The sequence below is a fragment of the Mytilus trossulus genome, chromosome 8, assembly GCF_036588685.1.
Source record: "Mytilus trossulus isolate FHL-02 chromosome 8, PNRI_Mtr1.1.1.hap1, whole genome shotgun sequence".
Lineage (NCBI taxonomy): Eukaryota > Metazoa > Mollusca > Bivalvia > Mytilida > Mytilidae > Mytilus > Mytilus trossulus.
This window is the reverse complement of record NC_086380.1, coordinates 35,545,568-35,558,539: the sequence shown is the minus strand read 5'-3', so window position 1 is coordinate 35,558,539 and position 12,972 is coordinate 35,545,568. Positions and strand designations below refer to the sequence as shown.

Sequence of the window (12,972 nt, the reverse complement as noted above, 5' to 3'; positions counted from 1 at the left end):
AGGAAACAAATAGATGTACATTGTAAGTTTATTAATGCATACCAACTGTAATAATAATTCCAACTCCAAAATGTTTCGTGTATCATATTGTATTGTAATGTGCCTGTAGCCTCCATTTTTAATAGGTATCTCTAAAGTGTGTTATATTTGTTATTCTAATAGGATTTTGTCTGATGCTTAGTCCGTTTCTGTGTGTGTTACATTTTAATGTTGTGTCGTTGTTCTACTCTTATACTTAATGCGTTTCTTTCAGTTTTAGTTTGTTACCCCGATTTAGTTTTTTGTCCATGGAATTATGAGTTTTGAACAGTGGTTTACTACTGATGCCTTTATTTTTGTATATTTTCCTGAGCTAATGACTATTATAACCAGAACGATGATAGATTTTAATGAGCCATCCAATTTATTAGACAGGGCTTTTAGTCTTTGTCTATGTTTGTTAGTGAATTTATTTTTTATGTTGTTAGGTTGTTTTCCTCTGATAATCTAAGTGTTCCTTTGGTTTAAGTTTGTTACCCGGATTTGTTTTACCTAAATCTTTTGGTGATTATTAAACAGAAGTATACGACTGTTTCTTATTCATTTTTATTTTTTTAATAGAAAAAACAAGTCTACTTGTATCTACATGCATATTAGAAAAAGAAAAAAAAAAGATTTTGTAGAAATGTAATAAATATTAAATATCCAGGTATATCATTTAGATGAACCTGTAATTTCTGGCATTCAAGATTATAATATTAAAGCAGGCAGAACACTAAATGTTACTCCCACAGTAGATGCTTATCCTCCCCCTACATCTATATGGTGGACTCGTCAAAATGATATCAAATTCGTTCACTTTGGATGGAATCTTACAATCATTAACATTCAAGAAAAGGACAGTGATAACTATACATGTCATGTGATGAACACTCTAACACCATCTGGGTTGTCTGCGCAGAACAGAACTTCAATAACATTTTTTAACATTAATGTTCAGAGTAAGTAAACAGTTATGGTGGACAGGGTAAACGTTTACCTTGTCTGTCCTTTAAACTTTACTCAATACTGGTCTCGTCTGCAATCCATTTTATATTATCATTATGTAAACAATAACATTAAATTGTTGATTTTCTTAATTTGAAAAAAAAACGTTGTGAAGGATTCATATAAACATAAGATGTATAATGATTCCTCTAAAGAATTAAGAGAAAGAGATCACCGTTCAAAAATAAGCAAAACCATACCGCATAATCTGTCAGAAAACAGACCTAAGCGGTTAATTAAAATCAATTCAAATGAAGACTAATGGCATAATTTATGTATGAAATGAAAAAAACAACAACCAATAAATCTGTTACACAGCAACAAACGATAACCACTAAATTACAGGCATTTGACTGGGAGCATGCACGTACACTTTTCTCCGATAAAATTACTATCTTATTTTGAGTTTAATTTAAAAGTCTAGAAAAGATTTAGTTATGGTCTTAGTATCTTTGATAAAGTTTCATTTCCAAAGTGTTTTTGGTATCATGCAGATTAATGTTTTAATTTGTAATTTAAGTCCCCAAAAATTATTTCAGAATGTAAGCTTCATATACATGATATATGGTAAGATACAATATCATTGTGCTTGCAACATATTTCATTATATTTGTATCTTAAAATCAAGTTAAATTATTTTAGAGATACATAATGAAGATTCAATAAACAGTGCTGCGTTCGGGGTAGGAATGGGAATCGCTGTTATCCTATTGATTTTAGGAGCTACTAGTGTATTCATTTTTCTGTACAGGAAACGTCGAATGACAAAAAGAAGAGGTAAACACAATTGCACTTTATCAATTTAAAGTTATGAAGTTGTTTATTTTTTTAGGGGGGGGGGGGAATTATAATCATAAAATAGCTTATACATCTGATGAATCTCTAGATAAGAAAATGCAAGTTGGTAAGACAAGAGTATAGACTACACTAATACTAATTGCAGACTTGTTTTTTGTACTTTTAAGAATCACAGTTTATGACTAAACTCAGTAAAGTCCGTCGAAATTGCATTTAATTGATAATTTGAACAACACTTACCATTCTATTGATGATATATGTTCGTAAAATAATCAAGAATTTTCACAATTTCTTGCTGAAATATACCCCCAAAAAACTTACTTTAAATAATTCAAATAAATTATCTAAACAGTAATAACTGTCCTTTCCTAGATTTATATATTTAGGTTTTAAACGGGAAACGCAACACTAACATTACGACAAAAGGGACGATTTTTCATTTTAAGATAGTGATGTTCCTTTGGCACCATCTTACGGTGTTTATAAAACCTTTACTTTATTTTTCTATAGATATAAAGATTTGGTTTGAAGTTTGATTGTACCCGTAGAAAACTTACTTCAAACCTCATTTTTACAGAAATGTTGTTAACCGTGCCCGGAAATTTTGAAATGATCCTGGTAAACTTACCGCTCCTTAAAATGAAATTATTCTTAAAGGTTACCAATTCAACACTGTAATAAGAACATTGAATATTATTTTTATTGGTATAAATATTGATTTTGATATCAGTAATATTACTAGTATGTTATATACATATGCATATTCATGGATCTACAATCTGTTGATACCTGTATCTTGGCATTGCACAAGTTCATGTTTTTCTCTGACTGTTTATAACGTCTTTACACTAAATCCATTGGATGTTGGATGTGGTCGGATTGTTAATTTAGTTTTAGATGCCTCATTTCTTGATTAGTTGTCATTGGCCTTGGACTAACTGTCAGTTAACTGCAAGTACTCTCAGATCTGTTCCAAGTGTCTCTTTGTTGTTGGGATGTACAAGTACCCGGCAACGTCCATTTGTATTCTTATCCATCTGATAAGTTAAGCCTTTTTTACCAGATGTTTATAGGTTGTTCTTATGTTGTACTGTTATACCACTGTCCCAGGTTAGTGGAGGGTTGGGATCCGGCTAACATGTTTCACCCCGCCATATTTTATATATGTATGTACTTGTCTCAAGTCAAGAAACTATAATTCCGTGGTTGTGGTTTGTTTATGTGTTACATATTTGTTTTTCGTTCATTTTTTTTTATATATAAATGAGGTCGTTAGTTTTCTCGTTTGAATTGTTTTACATTGTCATTTCGGAGCCTTTTATAGCTGACTATACGTAATGGGCTTTGCTCATGTTGAAGGTCGTACGATGACCTATAGTTGTTAATTTCTATGTCATTTTGGTCTTTCTGCGAGTTGTCTCATTGGCAAATCTAAGTTATCCCAAAATAGCTGTTTAAGGATTGCAATATGTATAGTCCTAGTCAAACATCACTAGATAGCTCGAACGGACTCCAAACAGATATCTTTTTTTAATTGATTGTTCGTTTGAAGTCTGCCAATATCTTTTTATGTCCGTTCAGCTCCCGTTTTATCCTCGACATCCATTCTGTCAGGTGAATTTATTTAGCATATTATTAACTTTGAACGGACGTCCAACGGATGAAGTGTCAATTCAATGTCCGGTAGTCGTCCGTTGTTTTACAGATACCCCGTTCTGTTTCCGTTTGTATCCGTTACTTTTCCGTATTACACCTGTTGGAGTTCCGGTAGACGATTTCACCAACGGACGTATGTCGAATGAAGAACGGATGTTAAACTTACACGAACGGAGGAATAACGGTAAAAACGGATACGAACCGAATGCTAAACGGATTATTGCCAACTTAAAATTTATTTACAGAAATTCCAAATATTTGTATATCAGATTTCTTGAATGTCATGAATGTTTATTATTTGTAATGGATCAGATGTTTTCTCCTCTACCCTTTCTTTCCCTACCCTTTAGCGGCAATTTGATCAATAAACTAAAACCAGTAACACCGAAACTTTGAAAACTATTTTAAAGTCACTTGTATATAATAAACAGGTATTAGTATTATTGCCTCCTTTAATTGTCGGCTTATCTTGTTCATCCGCATTTGGTACGCTTCTTCATGTGTCCTGTTTATAGGTATTTGTCTGCTGAATGTACGGTCGACACCCGTTCTGTCCGGTATGATTTCTGTTTCCGTACGATGCATATCATATGCGTGTCCGTTAGCAAATCGTCATACCTCCGTTTTTATATGATCAGTACACCAGCGGAATCAGAACGGATAACAATTTGGTCAACGGAAATTGTTTTTTTTAATACGTTAGGCGTCCGTTCGAAAGATCCAGTAAGATGTATGTAGCTTATGCAATTCATTCAGGATTGGAATTGATAATACACTAAAAATATACATTAACACGAAAACAAAGTAAATATCTACATTGCGACATCCACATACCGCGTCACGAAAACTGATATATAACCGGACGATATTATTGATATCACTAAATGGCCATATGAATTTTTCTTTCTTTCAGAAAACAGCAACAGCAAAGTATATGAATCAGAATTAGACAAACCGAGGTAAATAAACATTTTAATCCCCAAATCGACGAAATCATTAGCAATATTATGCTATATGAAGCAAAGAACATGAACAATGCATAACAGGAATGATTTTTGTATAAAAATGAATGAAAGACAAATGGTGTCTGAATGTCATAAATTTTGTCTGCACACTAATATGTAAAATATTACCTTTCTGCAAAGGTCTAAATCATCTAGAATATCTTTCATTATTCACAGTGTCTTGACTTTTATGGTTTCACAAGCATTGAGGTAACAATAGTAGCTACTAACGTTCAGATTTTAAAGAATATCATGACTTAAGGATCTACTTACCTCTTTTAAGCACATTTGAACAACCCAATGTTTCTCTAGAGCTTGATTTTTTTTTGTGTTTTGTATACTGTTGTTTATATTTTCATTGCGCTGTTTCCTTTTTTTTCAATGGCATTGTCAATTTGTTTTTGACTCATCTTACTCATTACATAGTTGATATGAGACAATTCACATTTATTTGACATTATGGAATAACTAAGATGTAGACTTGTGTTTATTATATATGTTGCATTTACTATTCAAGTTATTTAAGCCATAGAAAAAAAAAACTCGTTAATAAATATTTTTGGGTTTTTGGTTTCGATTTTAGTTGTTTATAGTTTTATTTGTTGGTTCTGTTGTACGTTTGTATTCTTACATCAAATAGTCATATGAAACGAGTGAGAGGTGAAAAATTATGTTTGTCCAATTCTTGAACCAATGCATGTATACATTATAAACTTAGTCCTCTGTGCAAGATTGTATCATTATTTTCGCAAATCTATCATATAATCGTCATTTTTTTCCCTCTCTGTTTGTTTTGATTTAACATACATTATGGCTGCTCATTAAATGCCGTGTTTTGAAGCCGAGTTTTACCGATTGTCGCCTTATAGTAAAGAAATCACAAAAAGCATTGGTATTGAGCATGTATAATCAGATATTTGTTTATTTCAATGACAGATCCATGCGTATTGTGGTCACCGGATTTTTACGAGGAGGGTTACGCTCGGGTCACTATGCATACGGAAAATATGTTGGCGAATTGCTTCCTGGAAGCAAGCAATTAAAAATAAGTAAACTTCTTCTAAATGTGGACAAATTGAAGAATTTTCCTCAAAAAAAGTATATGTATATAAGTTGTATAATGAAAACTATCCATTTAGTTATATGCATTTTTTTTTTAATTTGAGGTTTCTTATGACTTTAAGATACACGAGAGAAGCCGTGTTGTTTTTAAAGATAACATATATTTTTCTAAATAAAATGCATTTTCTCATTTGCATCTGATATAAAAACGGCGATAGCCCTGAGATTAGATGAAAATTAGAAAATGCATCGAATTTAGAAAAAAACCCATAAAAGTTCAATTCATCGCAACTATGTGTATTTTCGAATAACATTCAGTACAAATTTTTGCAAACACATATATGTATAGTACGATGAGAATGCATCTTATTTTCATGCAGGCTTATTTGATCAATGGTATGTAACACAACGACATGATTTGAATACTTTAAAATTACTAAATTTATCAGTGAAATGCAAGGTAAAATTAAAACAAGAAAAGTTCTTGTTTGTTGACATTTCAGCGCTTTCATTCTATTCGTGTTTTTTTATAGTTTCGACTTAACGTTTCTGATTGATCAACACTCTAGTGCCTGGATATTGATTAATAGGCTGTTGCGAAGGACAATAGAAAATAGCAATGATTTACAATTTAAAGCGAGTCGAGAGAGAACGAAAATAACACCTAAAAAAATCAAAGAAAATATAAAAAAAAGCGATATTAAAGTAAAACGGATTAAAATGACAAATGATTTTATACTCTATGGTTTACAGGCAAACGTCTGGAGTAGACAATCATTTGTATAATGAATTGCAAGATCTTAAATCAGGTTAGTACAAACATTATCTAATATTCAAATTAATTGTAGCTAAAATAACGTTTTCGTGAATAAAACCTTCAGGTATTCATAAGAATATTCAAATTGATGTACATTTAGTTTTTTTTTTAAACCATTTCACAGTGATCTGGAACTTTGTACTGTATTCGGTCATTTATATTTTTCTTTAAACGTACCTAAGAGTGTTTCGTAGACAAAATACTTGTTTAAGTCATCTGGTTGCTTTGAATCTTCTTTTTGAATGACATAGAAAAAACGTGATAAGGTAAAACAATGTTATCATAAACGATAAATCTGAGAACTTCGATATCGACCACTGAACAGTCACTTTGAAGACAGAAACGTCATACTCTTAAGACAGGAGTACTTTTTCTTTCACTGGTGTCAAAATACGGTAAAAAGAAAAAAAACGGAATTAGATATACATTTTTTTTCTTAAAAACGATACACATAGAAAATGTTCATATTTCATGATTTGATTCATTGTTTTACAGATGGTAAACAGCAGCACAGAAGCTCAGAAAGATGGTAAGTAATGTTCCTATCTTTTCTCATACAAATATATTATGTTGACAGTTAACGATCATGTCATGGGAGACGTTTTGTTAGCTAAGCTATATTTGTTTAGAATTGTTTTCACATATGATTTTATTGGGAAATGCTTAAGATAAAAATTGAAAATCTTGTAAATTTGAATCTATGTTCATACTATTCGTGGTGTAATCATATTGTATTCATTACTGGTAACAACCTTTGGATTAAGATATTAAACTTTATGACTAAAAACTTTAATATACAATAATACAATTAATTTCCAAATGATTAAATTTAATGAATTAAAATCACTTGATAAAGTTCCTCCTCGCTTTTGATGAATACCAAGTCCAGCAAGAACGCAAACAACCCATTTTGAAAGCCAGTGACGAACCAAAACACACTAGGATTTACAACAGTAATATAACACAATTATCCATATATGTCTAAGATTTACTATTCTTTAGTGTTTCACAATTCATTTAAAAAAAAAACTGTCAACGAACGACTCCTAAAAAGTATGTTATGAATCATACCAGTATCAAAGCAATGACATCATTTGAACACCGGTATACTACTGTTGCCTTTATTCATGATACCAGTGTGAACTTGCAGTCGAGCAGGAGCAATATTGTATTCATTCCTGGTAACAACCTTTGGATTAAGATATTAAACTTTATGACTAAAAACTTTAATATACAATAATACAATTAATTTCCAAATGATTAAATTTAATGAATTAAAATCACTTGATAAAGTTCCTCCTCGCTTTTGATGAATACCAAGTCCAGCAAGAACGCAAAAAACCCATTTTGAAAGCCAGTGACGAACCAAAACACACTAGGATTTACAACAGTAATATAACACAATTATCCATATATGTCTAAGATTTACTATTCTTTAGTGTTTCACAATTCAATTTAAAAAAAAACTGTCAACGAACAACTCCTAAAAAGTATGTTATGAATCATACCAGTATCAAAGCTATGACATCATTTGAACACCGGTATACTACTGTTGCCTTTATTCATGATTCCAATGTGAACTTGCAGTCGAACAGGAGCAATATCGACCTAGTGCTCATAATTGTTAATATCACAAAAGAAACTCCCTGGTCAAAAGCTATATTTTGGACTAATGTTCAGTGTTTGATTATTATGAAATTCATTCCGTAAGTTCTGTTCTCAATATTATAGTTTTTTGCAATAAAGACTTTAATCTTTTTGTATAAAAATAATTTATTACATTATGTTCTATGTTGTAATTTAAATTTCAGTTGTTGACCGTTGATATATATAGATTCTTACATTGATACCAGTGGATTATCGGATTTATCCAATCGAGATAGTTAAATTATCAATTTTAAAGTCCGAGCCGCCTCGGCGAGGACTTTAAAATTTATAATTTAACTATCGAGATTGGATAAATCCGATAATTCACGAGTAACTATGTAAGAATCTGTTTCTCTAATGATTAAAAAGACATTTTCTTTTTTGTTAACCGAAAATCCCCTTCGAGTGCCTTTCACATTGCACGAAGTTGTCAATTTCATTAACACCTGTTATCATATTTTGATTCATTCAGTTAGCTAAAAAGGTCATGACCCTTAAAATCATCCAATGATCTTTTGAGATCACCAGCAACCACACGTTGATTAAATTTATTTATACAATGGGTTCAGAAAGGGATAAATTTCCAAAGAATTAGAGAAAATAAATTACAAAATCAGGACATATTATGTATATTCTGTCTGGCAATGGCCTTAAGTTGATGAAATTTTAAAACTGCTCTCTAAGATGTGAATTCAGGAAAGCATTCGTTACATAATAACATATACTAGAGCTAACCCGTGATATCGCGGGTCCGTGACTGAATTAAAGTATATAACTATGCGTATGCCTTATTTTAGTATTGATATTATCATCTGATAAAGTCATGCCGATTATAAGATGCACAGTTTTCTCTGCTTTCTAAATCTTTCTGTATGAACCTGTCGACCTGTAACCTATCAATTATTGGTAATATTAATAATTTGAAAAACAAAAGGGCCCAGAATGGAGTATTTTTTACTCAACAGTATACAGCCAAATTTTAAATACACCGTTTGGTGGTGCGCCTGTCAGATGCAGAACGTACAGATAAGGTAATAGGTGACAGGTGACATGATATACTATTGATATGGGTGTCGGATTCGATCCGGAACTTCTTAATTATTGGCAATATTAATTACGTGGAAAACAAAGGAGCCTGGAGTGGTGTAATTTTTAATCAACACCATTGTACTATATTAGTTATATATTAAGTTGAATTCTTTGATTCATCGTTTTTACGTCATGACGGCTGACAAATTGGACCTCGTTATTTTAGTATTATAGATGTTAGTAAACATTTTGTTTCTTTTCTTTAAAAAAAAGTTCATTACATAAGTCTCTAATGGTATATATTGTTAAATGTTGTTTATAATTGATTCATCTAATTTCTATGATGCAAAGGATACATCAATGTCTTCAATATCTATTACCACGAAAATGCCTGCTCATTTACATGTCAATATAACAGCTTTTCATTTCTGTCATTAATGATAATGGTTGTTATTAAACAAGTTGTTTACCAAATATGATGTACAAATAAAATTGAGAATGGAAATGAAGGAATATGTCAAAGAGACAACAACCATACAAAATAACAGACAACGGCCGAATGCCACCAACTGGTCTTCAATGCAGCGAGAAAATTCCGCACCCGGATGCGGGCCTTGTCCCTAAATATAAATATGTACAAGTTCAGTGAAAGAGTTGCAAAATAGCGGCGGGAATGAATATGTTTTGTTAGGTCTCATCGTCCCCCTTAACCTCTAGCTAATTTAGAATAAAGAAACGCACAGTGTACATACAGTTTAAAAGAAGTCCGGGTCAAATGTCCCAATAGGTAATAAGACAAACTAAGCAAATTACAATAATATATAAATCAACAAAGCTCATTGAAAAAATATGTCTTCATCATATGAAAATGAAGCATAATCCCATCCTTAGTGGTTTTGAATGATACTCTCATAAAATATATGAGAGGAACATAACCAGTATCATGCCAACAACTGGTTTGAGAATAAGTGTGTTTATTTCCGAAGCAAAGACCCGATGAGTACTATTTTTAAATTCCTTTAAATTAGTTGGTAGTTAATTTGATAAATATTTGATTAATAATAATATAATAGCAGATTGCAAGATTAAATTAACCTAAATAGCTTAATATTAATTGTTTATTACCTCCAACAAAGTTACACTTACATAGCTGGATGTAAACAAGATTTAACATATCGTGCAGTCCATAGTGTAGACTACCCGCCAGACAAATGAGATCTTATACAAATGTACCAGTGTGTACTGTAAATAAACTCAAATGAAGATTGAAAAATAATTTACTCATCAAACACACCAGAAGTTCATGCAAAACACTGCAAAACGTTTCTAATGCTTGTCATAATTGTTTCTCTACAGCTCGAACACTTACGAAGAATTTGGAGAAGTCAAGAACAATGCGAATGACAATATTTACGAAAATATGAAAATATCAACCAACGGTAGGTAGCATATTTTAATATGTAATTACATAGTATTGTTATCATTTAAAAATATTCTTGTCCATAACCGCTTATAGAAAAATAATTATATAACATTTAGTATACATCTTACTTGAAAGAGGTCCGACAATCTGTCTGTCTTCTGTCCTTTCTTATCTTCTTGTCTGTTCGTCAATTATATTATTTGCTGCATCTGTGTTAGGATCAACCAAGATAAACGTCTGGAAGTTTGTATACATAGTCATCAAAGGTACCAGGATTATAATTTTTACGCCAAACGTGCATTGTGTTTACATAAGAATCACCAGTGACGCTCATATCAAAATATTTATAAATCTAAACAAGTACAAATTTGAAGAGAATCGAGGATCCAAAATTCCGAAAAATTGTGCCATATACGGCTAAGGTAAATAATCTATGCCTGGAATAAGAAAATCCTTAATTTTTCGAAAAGTTCAAAGTTTTGTTAACAGGAAATTTATAAAAATTACAACATTATTGATATTCATGTCAACACCGAAATGTTGTGCAAATAAGTCGTAGGTAAAATATTCCAGGGATAAGAAAATCCTTAGTGAACACACGAAACATATTAAAAAAACAGTTGGCTATTTGTAACTTTGGAGAAGGTAACTAATTCAGATATAAAAAGGAATACTAGCTGTCGAATTCATATTCCCCGATTTGTCTCCAATTTTCATATAAAGTCAAAGTCAAAGATTTTATTAATATAAGATCCAAAATCTGGATTGTCATCAAAACACAAACTAAGAACAATTAGCATTCATTACAAGCAATTACATATCAATGCAGAACCGAAACAAAAGAAATATATAAAGAGATCTATATAAAATATTGTAATTTTTCAATAACCCCCCTCTATCTATTTGACCGAGGAGATACAGATCCAGAGACTAGTAATACAATTTATATAACATATAACATAACATAACCTAAGTATGTGACATCTGAACTTGTACATCTCAGTAATAACCTTTATGCAACATGTAATGACATCATAATCATTTCTTCAATGCCTGAAAGATTATTGAAAGAGTGTAAAAAAAATGATATGTATCATAATAACATATCTATCCAAATTTCAATAAGTCTGACATTAGCAGTAAACAAGGCATGTACTAGATCATATATCAGTTTATATATATATATATATAACTCGTCTAAACATCAACCCAACAATATATATATATATATATATATATAAGATTTTTGTGTCTATTATCATCAACTATCGAGACCTCCGAATACCACCAGCGAGCACATGATCACTTTCAATGTTGACAATCCTTTCGTTTAAATGTCTGAACACGAATTATGCATGCGTAACCAAACTTAAAGTAATGGGTTAAATTGCAAATTTTGCAAACTTGTTTTTTTCAAAATTTTTATGTTAATATTTATTTATTCATTTGTAGTCATTTTGATATATATATATGTCATTTTGTGATTTATTCATTGGTAGTCTCTTTGACATATTTCTCATTTTGTTATTTATTAATATCAGTATCAATTCTCTTTTTATTTTTATTTCAGAGATACAAATACGTCAAAAAGATACGAACTTATATGTAAACCTGGAATTAAAACCTTCAACAAGAACCTAATTATGACTATTTTTGAGGTACCTTAATTACGAAACTTCGCAGTTTTTACATCTTGAATCAATTGAACTATGGACCGTTTTGCTTTGGGGATGAATGTCTACATAGTTGATAACTAAATTCATGTGGTTGAATTTGAACAGTTATTTCACTTATGTATTTATTGTATGTGTATAGTGAGTTTCAAAGGTTATGTGGGCTAATTTACTATAGTTTTGTAAGCAATTTAAACCAATATCACTTTAATATATGATGTTCTTTCAATAAATAATTTGAAATTTGGTGACTATGTTGAATGCATCTATCCCATCGAACTAGAGATCAAGGATACTACAAATACAGTTAAGTCGGCCTCATATCTTGACTTACATCTAGAAATTGACAATGAGGGTCAGTTGAAAACAAGACTTTAAGACAAAAGAGATGATTTCAGCTTTCCAATTGTGAACTTTCCATTTCTAAGTAGCAACATTCCAGCAACACTTGCATACAGAGTATACGATATCCCGTTCTTGCATTTCCTCTCATGATTTTTCTCTATTGTATTAATTGAATCATCGAATTATCAAACGACTTGTCAGGGAATGTTTCATGAAAAAAAATTAGTTTCAAATAGTCAAATTTACAATGAAACCGACAAATTTAAGAAATAGATTTTCCAAATTATGTTTTTTTTCTAATTCCAACATAGTGTCAACATTTTACAACTCAGAATCAAAATACTTACAATTGTTTTCATTCTTATAGGTCCATTTATAAATAGCAGACCTTTAAACACGTTCTTAATAATCTTGGGGGGTTCGTGTTGCTCAGTCTTTAGATATTTGTTTTGTATTTTGTATATTAATTTTTGTCTTATGTTCTATTTCTCT

The 12,972-nt window shown here is 31.0% G+C and overlaps 1 protein-coding gene across 1 annotated transcript; it reads left to right on the top strand.

Annotated features, from left to right (window-relative positions):
* The first annotated feature begins 376 nt into the window (after nucleotides 1-376).
* LOC134727607 (uncharacterized) lies at nucleotides 377-12,103 on the top strand. Its single transcript, XM_063591988.1, has 8 exons — nucleotides 377-434; nucleotides 702-980; nucleotides 1,669-1,803; nucleotides 4,394-4,439; nucleotides 6,300-6,355; nucleotides 6,859-6,892; nucleotides 10,396-10,478; nucleotides 12,033-12,103. The coding sequence occupies exons 1-8, from the start codon at nucleotides 377-379 to the stop codon at nucleotides 12,101-12,103; spliced, it is 762 nt and encodes a 253-aa protein (XP_063448058.1).
* The last annotated feature ends 869 nt before the right edge of the window (nucleotides 12,104-12,972 follow it).